General features: G+C 48.3%; 1 protein-coding gene across 1 annotated transcript in view; it reads left to right on the top strand.

The window, feature by feature from the left end:
* The window catches only part of reln (reelin), a 186,768-nt gene that overhangs the window by 68,909 nt on the left and 98,816 nt on the right, over nucleotides 1–19,043 (top strand). The window contains 1 exon segment of the mRNA XM_088645617.1: nucleotides 15,805–15,875. Within this exon segment, the coding sequence (XP_088501743.1) occupies nucleotides 15,805–15,875 (71 nt within the window).

Raw genomic sequence — 19,043 nt, forward strand, 5'->3', positions numbered from 1 at the left:
CTGCAGGATGACAACACCCACACAGAACTGGATGGGCAGTCCGTCTGACTGACTGACTCCAGGATGATAACACCCACACAGAACTGGATGGGCAGTCCGTCTCACTGACTGGCTCCAAAATAATAATCAATACGTAGAACTGGATAGATGGTCCATCTCACAAATTCCAGAATGATGACCCTACACAGAGCTTGATGGGATGTCCGTCTCACTGATTCTAGAATGATGACCCCCCCACATAGAGTTTCATGGGTGGTCAAGTCACAGATTCCAAAGTGATGACCCCCACATAGAGCTTGAAGGGTAGGCCATTCACTGACTGCAGAATAATGACCCCCACAGAGAGGTAGAGATTGATAGTCTAGAATATCTCAATATCTTAGATAATTGATAGCTAGTTCTCAATTTGCTGATACAGACTTTGTTCCTGAGATTAATTCCACTGGCCATGCACACTTTGATAGCTTTGTTTGAGACTGATAATACGTCCTTGCTTACTGTATATAGTACATTTCATCTGAAAGCAATCCAGAGTGTTTTACATATAGGAAGAGACCCGCTGCATCCACCACTGATGAGCAGCCCTGCTACAAAGCATGTCAGGTGTAAGAGTGAGAATTTGCTTCATCAGTTAAGGTAAGGGGGAACTTTAAAAAGGCCAGGTTGTAGAGGCCTAGAGTGGGTTTTAACCAGGATAACATAACAAGTCTTCTGAACAGTGCCAACAGTCAGGCCCTGAATTTAATGTCTCCTCCTACGAATGGTGCCACCATACTGTTTTGGACATTCTGATTGAGAAGACATTGTGCCACCTACAGACTACTTAGACAGTTTAGATATGAAAAATAAGAAAAGTTACAGAAAGGTTTTTTTGGCATTAAGTTTGTGTTAAGAAGAAGAATTGATAAAACTGACAAAATGTATGTGCAAAAAAATAATATGCTAATAGTGTTGTTAAAAGGCAGGAGTTCTTTTAGTAGTGAGGGAGTGTTGAACATGTTGAGGAACAGCAGTGAGGGAGTGTTCAGCATATTGAGGAACAGCAGTGAGGGAGTGTTCAGCATGTCGAGGAACAGCAGTGAGGGAGTGTTCAGCATGTCGAGGAACAGCAGTGAGGGAGTGTTGAGCTTGTGGAAGAACAGCAGTGAGGGAGTGTCCAGCATATTGAGGAACAGCAGCGAGGGAGTGTTCAGCATGTAGAGGAACAGAAGTGAGGGAATGTTCAGCATATTGAGGAACAGCAGTGAGGGAGTGTTCAGCATGTTGAGGAACAGCAGTGAGGGAATGTTCAGCATATTGAGGAACAGCAGTGAGAGAGTGTTCAGCATGTTGAGGAACAGCAGTGAGGGAGTGTTAAACACTTTGAGGAGCAGCGGTGAGGAAGTGTTAAACATGTTGAGGAGCAGCAGTGAGGGAGTGTTCAGCATGTAGAGGAACAGAAGTGAGGGAGTGTTCAGCTTGTAGAGGAACAGCAGTGAGGGAGTGTTACACATGTTGAGGAACAGCAGGGTTGGAGTGTTCAGCATGTTGAGGAACAGCGATGAGGAAGTGTTAAACATGTTGAGGAACACTAGTGAGGGAGTGCTGAGCTTGTGGAAGAACAGCAGTGAGGGAGTGTCCAGCATATTGAGGAACAGCAGTGAGGGAGTGCTCAGCATGTAGAGGAACAGAAGTGAGGGAGTGTTCAGCATGTTGAGCAGCAGTGAGGGAGTGCTCAGCATGTTGAGGAGCAGCAGTGAGGGAGTGTTCAGCATGTTGAGGAGCAGCAGTGAGGGAGTGTTAAACATGTTGAGGAGCAGCAGTGAGGGAGTGTTCAGCATGTTGAGGAACAGCGATGAGGAAGTGTTAAACATGTTGAGGAGCAGCAGTGAGGGAGTGTTCAGCATGTTGAGGAGCAGCAGTGAGGGAGTGTTCAGCATGTTGAGGAGCAGCAGTGAGGGAGTGTTAAACATGTTGAGGAGCAGCAGTGAGGGAGTGTTCAGCATGTTGAGGAACAACGATGAGGAAGTGTTAAACATGTTGAGGAGCAGCAGTGAGGGAGTGTTAAACATGTTGAGGAGCAGCAGTGAGGGAGTGTTAAACATGTTGAGGAGCAGCAGTCAGAGCAATGGAAAACAGGCAATGGGGTAGATTGTATACACCCCCTCCTGGCCCCCACCCTCTTCCGAAGGAAGGAGGAGTCAAACATGAAGGTTGGCACAGTGCCTCACAATATTGCAGTTACCCTTTGAAGCTGTGTTTGTCCATTGTAACCGCGAGCTGACAGCATGGCAGTGACTGCCACTTGACTTCACTGCCGTACAACACGCCCCTGTGCGGATTTGGAAGCACCTTCTTTCCCTTCCTTTACAACATCGATGCGCTCCTTGTTCCAGGAAAAGCAGGTCGATTCCCTACATCCTGTTCAAGGGAGACAGGGATGAGTGCTGCAGGGAACAGGAAGGTCAGTGTGTTGGACAGATTGGGTGTCCTGTAACTAGTCCAGTACCTGCTGGCCCTGTTTCCCACGTCTCCTAGAAACCTGCAGCAGGAAATAACAACCCCTGCTGTCTGTCATTCCCAGACAGAGGACCGGAGGAGCAGGTGTCACTGAGCTCCGCACTCCCGCTAGAACAGGATGGGGAAAGGTAGCAGCAAGTTCGGATTTATTGCACAGGAGAGGACGGCAGAAAGGAACAGAGCAGGGCGATCTTTCCGGATAGGACATTAATTACGTTTTCAAGTGAAGTTGGTTTTTTCGCTCACCCATTCCTGTGGCGTGAAAGTGATGCTCCCTTGTCTTTCAGTTTCACAATTTCACTGTTTCCCCTCTGGAAAGAGTCAGGAAAAACACTTCCTCATCTCCGACTTCATGCATTTAGCTAAACAGAGCCGGACCTGGAAGCTTGAAGATCCACAGAGCTTAAAGGTGCTCTGTCGCAGTCAACCCAGTGGGCTTCTTTAGAATCAGCAGTCGAACACGAACCAGAGAGCGCAGGTGGAAACTGTGTGAAAGTGCATTTAAAACTCAGAACGGGAGGCAGGTCTCTCTTCAAAAGGCTGTGGGAGAGGGAGGGTGAAACTCACTACTCAGCCATGTGGTTGAAGCCTTCTTTCAAGAAACAACTTGAAGAGATCGTTGGATCTATTAGCTTCTTAATACTGAACGAGCTACAGTAGATGGGCCAAATGACCTGCTCTCACGTGTAACCGTTCTTAAGACTGTAAATCATGCTGGAGCATGCAAAAACAGCATGATATTTCCCAGAGGAGCAACACTGGGGGCGGGGCGCCTGTGGAGTGAGTGCGTGGAGGGTATAGGGTGGAGTGCTAGGGGTAGGGGTGTGTGTGGGGCACTGGGGTCCTTTTCTGAAAGATAACTCAGGTCCATCTCCCAGACTTTGTTATACCCTAGTTTGAAACCAATTTCATAAAAGTTCTTAAGTTTTTAAATATTTATTGTTCCATTGCTTTAGTTACTCTTTTTAAATGAAGCTGATTTTGTTGTGTTCAGTAATATAAAAGCATGTATATATGCAGTACGCTTATCAATATATATAGAGTATGCGTTTGTATTTTCAGATGTAATTTCATCAACCAGGGGACAAAGATTCAGTTTTTCCTTATAATACTTTGTAGGGCTACAGAAAAAGCAACAAAAACCTATTTTCAGTGTTTTGACAATTATGTCGACTTCCAGGACCCTTGAATTGAACTTGCTCTTGAATAGGCAAACAGTTCAAATTCAAATTACTCTTTCATATTCAAATTACTCAGAGTTCAAATTGCTCTCTGCTTGGTAGACGAATGCACGTCCAATGTAGTTGTGCAGTACTTCAGTTTCAGGCTTAACACTCCTCTTGGGGAGTCCTAAAGTTTAGACTTCAAATAAGACCAGTGTCCTGTTAAACCTCAGAGGACCTGAGGACTTGTGGCCAGAGTTCGACTTGCAGCCTGTGTCTTCCGAGCAGTGGGTAGTAGCTGGGCTGGTGCAGGAGTCAGGCTTGTGCTGAGGTCTTTGGCAGTATTTTCCTGTCTCCGCCTGCCAGCGTAGTTTAAACCACCCGTGCACGGGGAGGGCTATTAGCTCAACATGGCTGTTGGGCTTCTGCCTCGCTCTTATTGCAGGCCTCCTTCTGCCAGAATGGGATGTTATTGGTGTCCTGACACAACTTACTCTGCACCATTATCCTGGTGCTGCTGGCACAGGATGGGGGTCTGAAGGCTGTAATGGTGCCGCCCCCTTGCCCAGTCCGTCTGGGCAGGCAGGGCTGTTGCCAGGGCGGGTGCCCCAGTGAAGGACGATGGGCTCGGACAGCTGGCGCCGCCGTGCTTGGGTTATTAAGACCCGCCGTAAAGGCAGGCTGGTGGCTCCCCTGGTGCCAGGCCCTGGCACGCGGCGCTCACTGCGGTGCTGGTGCGTGATTTATGGCTCCCTGCGAATGATCTATCAAAACGCAATTACCAGCTGTTGCAGGGGCGAGGGGGGAGAATTTCAATAACCCAGCGGACGTGCGGTGTCCTTCCCCCAAAGTCACTCGGGGAGGGAGCAGCCGGAAAGGCCCACGCTCCTGGTCTGTGATGAACCGCTCTCCGAGTGCGCAGGGGGTATGGGCATCACCTCATCACATGGGCTCGCGGTACACAGACATGTCCAGGATTCTCTCATATTAATTAGCTCCTGCTGTTTCACACTGCTGGGGGGCATCACGTTCTAAATAGACTTGTAATTGAACATTCTCGGCACAGAAAGTCAAAGTGAGCAGTCCTGGACAGATATCTCATCCATATTAGGGCTCATCGGCATGACATTAATAACTTTTTCCACTCAAGTCATGTATATTTGTAATTGTGGCCAGGAGGAACTTTCGGGTTTAGGGTGTGTTGAAGAGCATGCAGTCGCAATGGATGATGGGAATGAATGTTAATCACTGAGGTCATCTCATAGATCAGCAGGTACCTGTTCCTGATCTGATCTTCACATGCAGCACCTGGGAGAGTGGAAGGAGGACATAAAGTGGCCTTTCTTTTCACATTTTAAGACTCAATCCGTGATGCTGAAAATGGCCTCCTTCTTGCTGTATTTACATTGGCTATGTCGAGGGGGCAGTGTTTTTCCCATGTTGCCTTGGGAAGAGGTGCTGAACGTTGCTGTTGACACATTGGTGCCATTGTAAGTGTTTCAGTTACTGGTAGCTATGAATGTCCTTGTAGAATCTGAGAAATCCAACTTATTCCCTGAAGTTGCCAGTTACACATGTGGCATGACGCGGGGGCACGCCCAGTGTGGAGGCGACACCTCGCCTTTGTAGTCCCAGCTGATGAGCCCCGGCTGGGCAGGTCCTATAAAGGCACACCGGACACCCAGTGACAGGACGAGCAGGGTCGTCCCCGGAAGGGGGGAGTTTTCACCGACAGTCCCGGAGGGGGATTGCACCCGCCTAAGGTTTTCTTTTTCTGTTCATTTCTCTTTGTGCCTGTCCCATCACGCACCTTCACTGGGGCAGGCATACACACACATTATTGTTCCGCACTCATATCTTGTTTTGTTTTTGCCTCACACGCCCTGCTCACCAGACTGGACCCCGCTAAATAGGGTCAGTCCAGCCTGGTTATCGCTGAGCTTGTGCTATCTCTTTTTTTTCCCAGGCTGGACCCCGCTCAATAGGGTCAGCCCAGCCTGGAGGGAACACAGCACAGCGGTGCTCTTTCTTTTTGTCTTGTTGTTCATTTTTCACTCCTGCTGCCCTCACACTGGCGCCTCCGCCCCCTCACCTGGGGCGTTGACACACACGTCCGCGGGCTTCTCTGCTCCTGGGATGAGCCAGAGAGTGGGCTCGGGAGGGAGCAGAGGATGATACTGCCGGTGCCCCCCTGGGTGGCAGACTGGACTGAGCTGACAGAGGGGCTGGGAGCGACAGAGACACACGGGGGACGGGCGGAGACAAAGAGCTCCCCTCCCTTTTCCTTCCCCTTTCAGCTCTGATTTCTTTTCATTTGATTAAGCTGTCCGTTAAGCTTGTCTGGAAGTCCTGTTTGCTTGGTTTATAGTACTGAACTCAAAAACACTGTGCTCGCCTGAACTAACAGCATCAGGTGGTTTTAGCGTGGAAACCCGGGGTAAATTCATAAAGTGGCTACAAACTTGCCATCACATGCCTGGGGAGTGTGATGAAACTAACTCTCGATGGTCTTCTGCACGCTCTGTGACTTCTAATATTGAATGCATGCCTAAAATGTCTAAAATCAGTACCTGAGTTAGGGTTGCACATCCTGTATATATACTGTATAAAACACAGGATGTTTAAGAACATAAGAAAGGTTACTGTACAAACCAGTGGAGGCGTTTTGTGACATGTAAGGATTTTGTTCACTACTGTAAATATAACAATTAATATGATGTACAAGGTATGTGTAGGGCGACATTGTGGCGCAGTGGTTAGCATCGCCGCCTCACAGTGTTGGGCCCTGGGTTCGACTCCTGTGGTGCTGTCTGTGTGAAGTTTGTATGTTCTCCCCATGTTCGTGTGGGTTTCCTCTGGGTGCACTTCTGAGAAAAATGGTGTGAGTGTGTGAATCTGTGTTTGTGCTCGTCAGCCCTGCGCTGGACTGGCGTCCCGTCCAGCAGGCATTGTGCCTTGTGCCCCTTCCTTGCCAGGGTAGTACCTGGCTCCCCCACAGCGCTGTACAAGATGAAGTGGTTAGGAAGTAGATGAATGATTATGTCCCATACTGAATTCCTTATGAACTGAAAGGTGGCATTTCAAACCCTGGGACTGAGAAGAAAGATGCCGGCAATAGCCTGGTCTGAATGAGCATGCACAATCTTCACATGGTCTTCGGTGTCCCATTCAGTTTCTGACTCCTGAGATATAAAACTCTCCAGCCGAAGAGAAAAGGGTTCATCCTCACACTTGTCACAGAATTGCATCTGCTGGAATTAGGTTGAATACTACTATACTCAAATCCTGCAAATGCTGGCATACAGGTTTGCAGGTCAAGTAAACATTGAACTGAAGAGAGCGATGCTGGGTAGAGCAGAAATTGAGCTCTGTTTTTCTATAAAGATACTGCTGCCAGACTGGTCTGCCATCTGACATCCAGTATCAACCCCATTACTGGAGAGCCAAAGTACCAGACACACTGATCCAGTGAGTTGCTGGCAGACTGCGCATCATAGTGACTGCCCGAATAATGAGCACACTGATGCAGCAACTGACAGACTGCTTTGCTCAGAGACTGGCCTACTGACTTGGCGGTGAGCCACTCTCTGTTCCTTTACCCAGTACCAGAACTGGGCTGGTCAGTGAACTAAGGCACTGATCGATATACTTGCCTGAGTGATCTTGTGCAAACACACAAGAGGAGGTTTTGACCAGCAGTCTGACCACAACTGTCTGATACAACTGACCGATACATCTACTGAGCGATCGCCCAGCACAGCCTCGTCAAATGCGAAGCGTCTTCAGGTATCAGCTCTGAAACACAAGCTTGTGGCTGCAAGTATCAGGAAACGTCGAAAGCTTCAGGATATTCCACTAGCTGTCCTTTAAACAAGCAGAGCAGAATCAAAGCATCCCCTCCCCCTGAGCTTAGCAGTGGACAGATACCCAGGCACCTCGTCTCGGAGCTTCTCTGCCCTGCTGGCAGGCCCTGTCAGCTCTGACCCACAGAGGGGCCCTGCTAGAACTCGTGCAGCGGAGCGCCTGCAGAGGATAAGCCCGGGTGATAACGGCCAGCTTGTCTCCCTCTTTACAGAATCCAGCTTTGATGTTTTCCTGCTTTCAAGCACTTCCCAGGCTGCAGGACGCGTCGCTGTTCTGCCCGTGCGCGTGTCCATCCCCGTGTGAGAGAGACGCAGTACATATACGTTCCTCCCTTTTCATCCCTCTCTTTTCTACCCCTTTCTGTTTTGGTGCATTTTGTTTTCCTTTTTCGCTTTGTTGTGTGTTGTCGTCTTCCCCCCGCGGAGCGCGAGCATCTGCTGTGACTGAGATTGCTTTAATTGTCCGTCTCCGAAACTGTTCCCTGGAGATGTCGGAGAAGTGGGGGGGGGTCTGCGATGGCAAAGCAACCTGCATCCTTTCTTTCGGCATGTTCGACAGAGACCAGGCGCACTTGAACAATCCAGGAGAAAAGGGGGAATTGAGTTTGAAAAAAAGGCATGCAGGCATTCGTCTTGTTAACTGTAATTGAAAAGGAATGGAGGCTGTGCTGTAATTACGCACTCCTCGTTCCAGCGCCATCTGTTCAGAACAAACTCCTGATCGCACGCGCGCTCCCTCGCTGGCTGCCTTTTCGTCTGCTCCGTCCTGCCGCAGGAGTACTGTGCTCCAGGCGTGCTGGAATCCGCACTCACACTTCCACTTTCCTGCAACACGCGCACTGTTCGCTCACTTGCTGCAGCTAGCAGGCGGTTTTCAGGGCTGCGATTCTGTTTTAGACTCGATCACATCGTCACCGGGGGGCAGCAGGGTGCCGTGGGTAGGTCTCTGGCTGGCAGGTTGCGGGTTCATGTCCCATGTTCGTGTCACGTCCACTTGTACCTCGGGTGAGGCTCTTCACCCTCCACCCTCCACATACAGCTGTGTATGTGGGGACCCAGCAGTTCCTGGGGGGGGGGGGGGGCTCTGTGATGGACTGGCGTCCCATCCAGGGAGGAAGTGCTCCCCCGCTTTCTTGACGCCATGGAAACCGGGATGAGCTCTGGCCAGAGGGGCCGCTGTGATCCAAACCTGCGAGTGACCGCTGTGGGAGCGCTGAAAGACTCCTGCAGGAGCCCTGGCTGATCTGGTGTGGGGCTACTCTCCTGTGTGCTCCTCTGTCTCTGACAACCCCTCACCCAGAGCCGTGTGCTCTGCCGCTGGGGTGGCCGGTGTTTGGGCGAGTGGTCCTCGGTGGAGGGGGGCGCTAATTGGAGAGGGAACGAGGGGGTGACATGCCTCCGCTGATCAGTAGAGCATGTCATCGGCGTGTCGATCACACAGCAGCGTCTGAGCAAGCCTGTCATGCGTGCATGAGCGTGTGTCAGTGTCTTTCCACCTCGATTGTCAATCTCCAGGCTCTGATTCCGTGTTGCTTCCCGGACCCCCTCCTCCCCACCCTCTGGTGCACACGCCTCACCTCCCCCCCGCTTCCTTGAGTGACAGCTGTCCCCTGATCATACTGTGCGTTCTGCTGGGCTGGCAGAGAGACGACCCCAGACTGGGGTCTATAATTCAAACCCCCACCCTGGAAATGTTTCGGGTGCGGTCTGATGGAGAGTCTGTTGAGGAGAGTTTTGGGGTTGCAGGGAGCTGTCACACTTCACTGGGGAATGGGGTCTTGGGGGTGCTGCTCACTGTGGCCTTGAACGTGAAATCAAACACACCAGCCTCCCGTGCTAATCATCCCTCTCAGCCAGGAGAGGGGGACTGGAGTGAGGGGCTGCCTGGGAGAAGCAGGGCCCACTCGACGCGCCTGTGCTTTACAGCTGCTCCCTACCCTCCACTTTGATTTTGCGTGTGAAGTGATGTGAAGTGGGCTCTAGTGTGGCAGTGGGACTGGCTGTGTGTGCACGCGTGTTCATCTGCTTTTAGTACTAAGTGTACATCGGGTTTGAACATGTGTCTTGCAGGCCCGGCGTCCCCTGATTTCACACCAGCTACTATCGGTGTGATCTCACTTTCTGCTCCTCCATGCACGATCACCCCTCTCACTCTGTGTTGCAGCCTGGGGGAGAGAGGAGCCCCATTTCATCTCACTGACATGACTGTCACCCCAGTCCCAGCCTCACAGGCACATCCGCGCAGCAGGTTAATTGGGCGGGTCTCTTACTTCCAGGTGATTAATTATTGTACAGCTGGGAGCATTTAGCCCTTCTGGCCGTTGATGGAGCAAAACGACAGGAGTCACAGCGACCGAGGCTGAAAACCAGGAGAGATTTTAGACACTTCATTCACGTTTGTTCGCTTTCTGTTGAGAGTCATTAGAACCACCTGCAGGTAATAGTTAGAATTATCCATTCGTTTTCTAACTGCTTCATCCAATGTAGGGATGCAGGGGAGCTGGAGCCTATCCCAGCAAGTATTAGTCACAGGGCGGGATGCTCCCTGGACAGGATGCCAGGCCATCGCAGGGCACACACAGACACAAACACACACATGCTCACACCAGGGCCACATTTCCCAGTAGCCAGTTAACCTACCAATATGTCCTTGCACTGTGGGAGGAGACAGGAGCACCCGGAGGAAACTCATGTGAACCCATGAGAAGATACAGACTCCTCTCACATACAGTAGCATCCCAAGTCTACAGTTGAACCCCGGGCCCCAGCGCCGCTATACTTCCCACTGCACCGCCAAGCATGGCCAGACTCCCAGTCCAGCTGCCCCCAAACCAGCACTGTCATTGTTCCCTTTTCAAAGCGAGCAGCAAGTTCACTTCTTCCACCTCAAAGGTGATGGGTTCTGTGCCCAGCATTTCACGCCACCACGACTCCGTGAATGGCATGAGGCGTGAATTAGCATTCATTTATTTAGTGTTCGTTTCGGTTTTGACATCTGTCGTGACCCGTCTGTAAATGATAACACATGAACAGAGTGACGGTGAGATAGGGATGTTTGAGCACGTAAGATTTCACAATTGCTACAAGTAGCTTCACGTACAAAGGCCTCTGGTTTTCCCATTATTACTCGTTTTTTGACTGACTTTTATCCAATGTAACTTAAAGGTTAGAGCAACTTAAAAACGGTCTTGTTTGTATGACCATGTTGGTTATGCTGGCTGGTTTGTTGGAACAATCTGGGTGAAGTCCCCAGATGAAGAGTACAGCAGTGGTATTCCCTGCTGGGACGTGAACCTGTAAGCCTGCAGTCAGGAGTCCAGAGCCTCTCAACACTGTAGCACACTTCTGTGACAGTTCTGTACTAGCACCACTGTTCTTCCTAATTTATATAGATGATCTAGATTCTGGAATAGTCAGTCTGGTTTGCAAGTGATGCCCAATTAGGAAGATTAGCAAACACTGCAAAAGCAGCAAATGAAATTCAGAACGATTTAAATTAAATTCAAGACTGAGCAAAAACCTGGCAGATGACATTTAAAGTAGTGCAAGTTATTGCTGCAAGCAGTAAAAACATAAATTATAAATACAAAATGGGAAACATTGATCTTAAAGAGATGACTTATCAAAAAGACAGGTGTTTATGTTGACACATCATTTACAACTTCCAGATACAATGAGAAAGCCATTAAAAAGGCAAACGATATGCTAGGTCATATATTAAAATCATGCAATTTAAATCAACGGATGGTATATTAAAAGAGTACAATAGACTACTGAGGCCTTGTTTAGAATACTGCTTCTCTGGACTCTGTGCAGAGAAGAGAGCATCCAGGTACATTCTGAGGCGTAATAGGATTAACCTACAGGCTGAAGGAACTGTACCTTTCAGTCTTTTATAGAGAAGAGTATGAGGAGATGTGATGCAATTTTGAAATCCACAAAAGCATTGACAAAGTCAACCCAACAGACCTCTTCTATGTGGAAGTGCCTTTAAAACTGAGAACAGAAGGCACTTCTTTACACAAAGGGCGGTGGGAGTATGAAACAAGCTGCCCAGCCATATTGTTGAAGCCGATACCCTGGTTTCCTTCAAGAAACATCAGGATGAGATCCTTGGAGCAGTCAGCATCTTAATTACTGTAACTACTCAGTTGCCAAATGGCTTTCTCTCTGTTTGTAACCTTTCTGATACTGTATACCTTTCTTAGGTTTCAGGCTACGTGCGTCTCAGATTACCCTCCAGCATTTTATATACTGTAGGACTTGAGGTAGGCAGTATATCATCACGTACTGTAGCATTTTAGATCCTGATGGTGATCAAGCTCAAGCACCGCGATTTGCATGCGCTGCAGCCACAGTGCGGGTTTGATTTGTTCGCATGGCCGATCCCAGTGAAACGCACCTCTGCTTCTGCTGGCTCAGCGGACTCCGAAGCCTGCCTTTCTGCGGGTGTGTTTAATCAGAGGGGCACCCGTTTCCTTTCGCGGGTGGTGTCCTGGCTCTCCGTGTGTCCAGGGGTCAGCGGAGATGGAGCACTTGTGTCTGTGCTTTTCGGGTGAGGACGGTCACTCTTCTGCAGGGGAGACTGTGGGGGCTCTGCTCCCTCTCGGTGGGCTGCAAGGCCGCCGTGTGTCTGCTGGCTCGTTAGCACGCAGAGCCTGAGTGCTCTGTTTAGTAAATATTTAAGCGCCTTGTTCCTACATGCCCTCCTGCTGTTCATTACGTGGAATGTTTTATTCATAAATACCACCATACTCAAATTAGTCTTTAACCAATTCTGAGATATGGATGTAATTAAATTTTTTTTTTACGTCGCCCGCTGCACAGGAGCTGGTGACTAATTAACGATGGCGCTTTTCATTATTCATGAAGCAAGATGAATGTTTAAATGCCTTGACACCCATAAAAGCCAGCGATCTCTGTAGCGACGGGGGGAGGAGGGGTTGTCTGTAGGAGATATTAATGCCACCCCCTTCCCGCCAGGAAGGTCTTTCTGACAGTATTATTCTCGCTGCAGCGGAGCCAGTCTGTCTCACTCCAGTTTCATTCGATTTCAAAATGTGGCTATTTTTCCACTTCCTTCTCTTCACCCCATTTCTTCCCTTGCTTGGATATCTACATGGCTGCTGCCTTTCAGAAGGGAGGCCTGGTGAGCAGTATGTACCCCAGCCCTGGTCTTTGTCCAGATAACCGGACTGTTTTTTGAACCAGCTAGTGCCTAAAAATGAAATCTGGAAACAAGTGTTGGAAACACGGCACTGCTCTGTGTAGACCCAGAGATGGATAACGGCACACTCAGCTGATGTCCTGATGTGCCAGGTGATGTGCTAGGTGAGAGATCACTCAGCACATCACAGCCACTCTGAGTACATCGCCCCTCAGAGGTTTCCTCAGCCACTCACAAGCTGGGTTTTTTATTGACCCTTACAGCTGAGCTAACGAATCCAGGCCTAAGGGAGCCAGTCCAAGGCTGACCCTAATAAATGGCACCCTGTGCTGTGCCCTGCAGACTCTCTTCACTACCTGGGCTGACAGAGGATGAGCTCCAGTTGTGACGTCTCCCCATGGTGGAGCTCAGTACTTCAAAATTAAGTGGTGACCCAAAGGGAGTTCTGTTCAAGTACACAGCACTAATGGCTTCAATGCACCTGCAGAGGCACTTGTTTGTTGCAAAAGTCTAATTCTGTTTCACTGTGTGAACAGCTCTCTTTCAGTGCTTTGAACATGCACATAGGAAGCTTCTGCTGTCTGCTGCAGTAATCAAGGTTGTGGATTCATAAATGAATAACCATACAGACAATTTTTGCTGTGCCCTTGAAAAGGTGCTTCACCCAGCCAAATAACCTGCCGTACAGATGGGTGCAAATGTGAGCTGCTTTGGATAACAGTGTCGGTAAGAAATTAGTGGTAAAACTAATGAATCTGTTGTAAATTCTGAGCCCAGCTGTGGCTGTCACTGTTGTCGTAAGAACACTTGCTCTTTCTATCAATCCATCCTCCTCTGAGCAAGAGTTCTGCAGAGTCACCAGAGCAGCCTGTAAATTTTCTGTGCTCTCCGGGACTGATGAGGTGCTGCAGTTAACTTTTATATGACAGATTAATAGAGCTTAATCCAAGCTGCTCTGAAAACCGTGGCCTGAGACGATCAGTCTTGTTTCTTGGCTGCCCTGCAAGGCTGAAGGCAATACAGACCTGCCCAGTCGCTCTGCCACCCGAATTAATGAGATCTCTTCCTCCTAAAATAAAGCACATTGTAGCTGCTGTAAATATAACCACTGACTCTCCTTTTCCTTCTCCTTTCCCTGTGTTGCTCATCTCTCCTTGCTTAAGTGGGGTCGGGGGGAAGCTTCTTCTTTGCTTTATTTCCATTAGTTTCACTCAAGAGTTGCCCAGTGGTTGGAACTATACAACTGACTGAATCCTGCATAGTGGAAATGTGTTGTGTCAGGAACAGAGATTGTGCGGGGGCAACAAAAATATGAATGCATGGCTGTCGCTGCGTGATCCTGCAGGATTCACAGTTAAATGGGTCAACCCTGACGGCCGGTTACGGAATGTGCACAAACACGTTGAATTAACCTGAATTTCCCAAATGAAACCTGAATGAAAATAGTACTGAGTGCTACTTGTTTGAGTCGCAGCTGAAGGTGATCGGCCATCCGGTCATCATCTGAAACGAATACTTTGTGGCAGGGTTTCTACAACGTCTGTGACCCTGTCTGTGTGAGACATTGGCACATCGCCCCCATCTCTCACTCCAAGACCTTCGCTTGTCCCAGGAGTCAGCCAACCGCAGCGGTTTTGGCAGCGCTGTCTTGTTTACAGGCTAGATCGCTGATGAGATTAAGTGATTAATTTCCCCTAAGTTTGCTCTGCCTAATGAGTCTGGCGAACACAGATGCGCAGAGGGTCGGGTACACATATTGTTCTTCATCAACCAAGCCGCGGTGTGCTGGAGCACTGGAAATGGGGAAACACGGTGCAGGTATTCTGTGATTCCAGGATCCTGGAAGTCGGGGAGGTGTTCCCAGGAAAGGCTGTTCGGCTGAGGCGGTGGTGTGCTGTGATCACACAGGGATGAAGACTGCCGGAGAAGAGATGGCAGCACTGTCTTTCATGGGGTGCAAATATTGTTTCTTATGCACTTGTGATAACGCTGCATCAGCCATTAATAATGCATTTATGGATGTCACATATCTGACTTCAGATGACAACCATATCATGAATCATTTCTCAGGGCCTCTTCCTGCCAGGTTATTGATAATGTTCTCTCCTAATCGGATATTATAAGGGTCTTTATTATATCAATTTGCAACCCCATGCACTGAAGAGTTATAGAAGAGGCTTCATAGGGTCCTTGTAATGAAGAAAGTCTTAAAGGAACTGACACTTAATATTCATTTGGTTTTTCATTTTTTGGGAGTCCCTGTCGAGCATGACATAGTGTCAAGAACTAGAGCACCCAAATTAAACCTCTTCTAAGTCTTGCCTGTTCCTGGATGAAGTGCTTAAAAGTATGTGAAAAACTACTTTGGAAGTGAACGAGATGACATAGTTTTCAGATGCTTTTGTTTAATTGTCTCTCTGTGGTCAGTGAGGATCCAGGTTCACAGGAACAGGGTCAGCTTCTCTCTGTTCAGTCTCAACTACAGTAATTGATAGCGAACATGGTGGTTCTTTGTAGAATGAAAATGACTAGTCTGTGGACAGGATGGCTTTAAAAGGAGGGACAGGTGATCGTGGGTCTTCCACTCCATTCATTTGCAGTTCTGCATCCCAGTTAATCCTTATATCTTAAAACAGCAGCATGTTCAATAAAGTATGAATTGGTTGTTTCCAAACCTTGCACTGGCCCAAGTGTAATGGCTGGGCCAAGGCTGCTGCTGCCCCCGATATTGTCCAGGACTGTGGAGGGCTCTGCCTTGGTGCACTCAAGGCTCTGAGTGAGTGACAGTTCAAAGCTGGGTCAGCTGGAAGCCAGACTCTGAGGCGCAGAGAATTTCAGAAAAACAACAGTCACAGGGGAAGGGGGGGCATCACCATTCCTGTAAGCCCATTTACAACCAGTCTGTGCATCAGATCTGTGCACCTCTTGCTCACACACATCAGCCCAAAGTCCTGGCATGGAAAAGCAGATGCCTCCTCATTACCTTTTCACTATATGTTGAAAACGCCACCACTTGTTGTGTCAGAATTGCCCCAGGTTGTGCCTGCCCTGGACAGTGCTCTCGTCCAGTGTGTTGAGTGGTGACCCTAACCTCTCGATTCCTTTTTCTCAGGGCCACAGCCACTCACCGAGGACAGATCATCTTCAAGGACGCCCTGGCCCAGCAGCTGTGTGAACAGGGAGGTAAGTGTGTCTCGCTGTAATTCGCAAATGTAAAGGGCTTGAACAGCATGGCAGGTCTGGGCTGCTGGATGTTGTCGTACAGCACACTCGGAGAGATAATGTGGGACAGACAGGGGAGGGATGAGAGGAGTGAGAGGGGAAACTGAAGAAAAACAGTGGGGAAAAAGAGGGAAATAAGGAATAGAGAGGAGAGAGCAGGGAACTCTTCCATGCTGTGGTGTACTGGCTTAAGTGATAGAGAGAGGGCTGCAATGCACTGAATTATCTGTCCTGCAGAGCAGGCACTGAGAGAGACGAGGGGAACGGGGACAGAAAGACCCAGGAGTACACTAAGCAGAGGTCCTGCTGCTGACTCTCAGGATTGTTCTGCACAACCATTCACTGGGCTCAAGAAGTGACTGAGCAGAGATCTTGTGGCTTGTTCTCATGAGGGGTCTGTACAACCATTCACTGACCTGAAGAACAGACAGAGCAGGGATCTTGCAGCTTGTTCTTCACAGCCATTCACTGACCTGAAGAACAGACTGAGCAGGGATCTTGCAGCTTGTTCTTCACAACCATTGACTGACCTGAAGAACAGATTGAGCAGCGATCTTGCAGCTTGTTCTCATGAGGTGTCTGTACAGCCATTCACTGCGCTCAAGAACAGACTGAGCAGATCCACCAGTATGTTCTCAGGATTAGTACACACAACCACCCACTTACTTCAAGAGCAGACTGAGGAGAGATCCTCCAGCCTTTTGTGAGCACTGGTGCAAACAACCACTCACTGCACACTCGGAGGAGACAGGACAAGAAAATACACGCAAATGAGAGGAAAAAGACTGAAGAGGTTAAGTAACTCACTTAGGATAGAGAGAAGAATAGTAGAGGAGAGAGATGAGAGGATGAAAGGAGAGAGAGTGATGAAGGTAAGCAGAGAGGAGTGAAAGAGAGAAAGAATGAAAGGCAGGGAAAGCAAGAGACGGAGACTATGGAGATGGAAGTCAGACAGAAGAAGAGGAAAGTGAAGTGCTGTTATAAATCGTTCCCAGCAGCCCGGACTTGAGGTGTGTGGAGGGGGGATTGATTAATGAGAATACTTGAAGGTCGTAAATCGCAGGGTAGTGTCAGAGAAAGATCAAACATAGTGAGGAACGTCTGCAGAGAAAGAGAGAAGAGAGAGGGAAGCTGTCTTCGTTAGGGCCTAATTCCCAGCTGGAGAATAATTTGTCCCCTTTTTTGTCGGAGCGCAGTCAGGAAATTTAAATTACAAATGAGGCAGGAGTGTGCCGGGGGCATGAGAGATAGAGAGCACAGACCTCCTGAGTACCACGACTCTCCCCCTTTCTCTCCTCTGTCTTGTCCTTCCCTATCCCTGACTCTTTGCCCCGGTCTGCCTTTCACACGGATCAAAATTCCAAGGCTTTTAGGGAACGGAAAAAAAGCAAAGAAAGTTTTTCTTGAACGTTTGAATAAAATAGATGGACCCATCAGATATATACAGTACAGTACCCCGCTCCATCCCCACATACCTCCCACGTCTCATTCTGTGGCAGTCTGGCTGGGTCCTGATGACAGTCCCAGGTGATTTGGCCTCAGGAGCAACACTGCAGTTCTCTGAAGGAAGGAGCGGTGACTACCTACCCACTACCTGTGTCTGCACTGAGAACATGCTGGCTTCACTCTGGCTTTAAACTGCAGCAGCGGTACTGCAGGCAGGACCTCAGTCCCGCTGCAGGGGGGACCACTGCTTCCTGTTCATCATGCCAGTTGACGTCAGTCCTTCTAATCAGTTGACTAGTTGGACTTTTGTCATTGTTTTCAGATCTATCAAAAGTCGCACGTTAATAGTGATCACCCTGCTTGATGAACTGGAGATCTGAAAGAACTAGAGACAGTTAGGAGTCTATATAAAGATTTGCAATATTAAGACAGCGCATCATTTGTTCAGTTAAGAATCCGGGTAAGCAATTGAGACCTCAGTTATAAGATAAGCCAAAAGACTCAGAAAGTGGGAGGTCCTGTACTGTCCTCCACATTACTTTGTGGCTCTTGACCCGACCTGTGTTTATTCTTCACCTAGCCTGAGTGCACCATAAAACAGAAACCTGTTGTACAGTATGTGACATTTCCAAAACAGCTGAAATATGTGGAAGTATTTTCTATAGTTCTAATGCATACTGTATGCAATAGTCTGTTTTAAACAGACATTCATGTTAGTAACAGAGGGTGACCAGAGCTGTACTCAGACTATAAAACTTCCTGCAAAACCGATTAGATTCAAAGCACCACAGAGGGAGACATCGAGCATGTGTCTTCTTTGGAGTTCTCAGGAAAACTGCCTTTTTCGTAACAAATTAACACTCCTTTTCAAACCTTCACTAAACTGCCTTGTGACTCTGCATCTGTCCACCTAGTCCAGCAATACTTAAACCAGAACACGTTCGTTCCCACGTCATCAGTCTATCATTTGATTGAAAAATGACGTGATAAGACATCTGTTTATCTATATTGCAAATGTTTCATTCTGAAAGGTCCCGCAAAGCAATGAGCTGTGCTTCTGTAGGAGGTAAAGTATTGCAAAAGAGACTTTGTTAAAACTGGACCATTGACAAAGTACGGTAGAGCAATCACATTTCAATACCGGATTGTAATATGCTTCTGTAAAACAGTCATTCTAAAAACTGCCATTTTAAAAATGCTGTTAATATAGGGGCCTATTGCAGCATTACAATAGAATTGTTGTTTTACAGCAAGAAGGCTATACAAACAGTAGCAGAGTAATTGTTTCAATGCCATAAACTACATGATGCTAATAATCCGTAAAGAGGATTCATATTCTGTAGAAAATAAAAGAAGTTAATACCTTTAGATGAAGCTAAGCATCTCTAAGCAGTTTTCTAAACAAGGATAGAATACATAAGAACTGTGAGTGTCTTCAGTAAGGAGTCAGTAAGTGTCTCAGGACTGATGAGTTACAGTGTATGGAAACAAATAAGCAGATTAAGGGGAAAGCTAAAGAGAGCAGCTGTGTTTGCAGCTCAGAACCGAACAAGGACAGAGTGTGGAAATCTGAGAGTGATTGGCAGAGGTGTCCAGAAACTGTAAATGAGTTAATCAGCCTACAGTATTTACTCCGAGCATCAGAGCCTGAGACACTGAGAGAGAGCAACACAGTGATAGGGG

The sequence above is a fragment of the Lepisosteus platostomus genome, chromosome 9 (assembly GCF_059453375.1).
Source record: "Lepisosteus platostomus isolate fLepPlt1 chromosome 9, fLepPlt1.hap1, whole genome shotgun sequence".
Classification (NCBI taxonomy): Eukaryota; Metazoa; Chordata; class Actinopteri; order Semionotiformes; family Lepisosteidae; genus Lepisosteus; species Lepisosteus platostomus.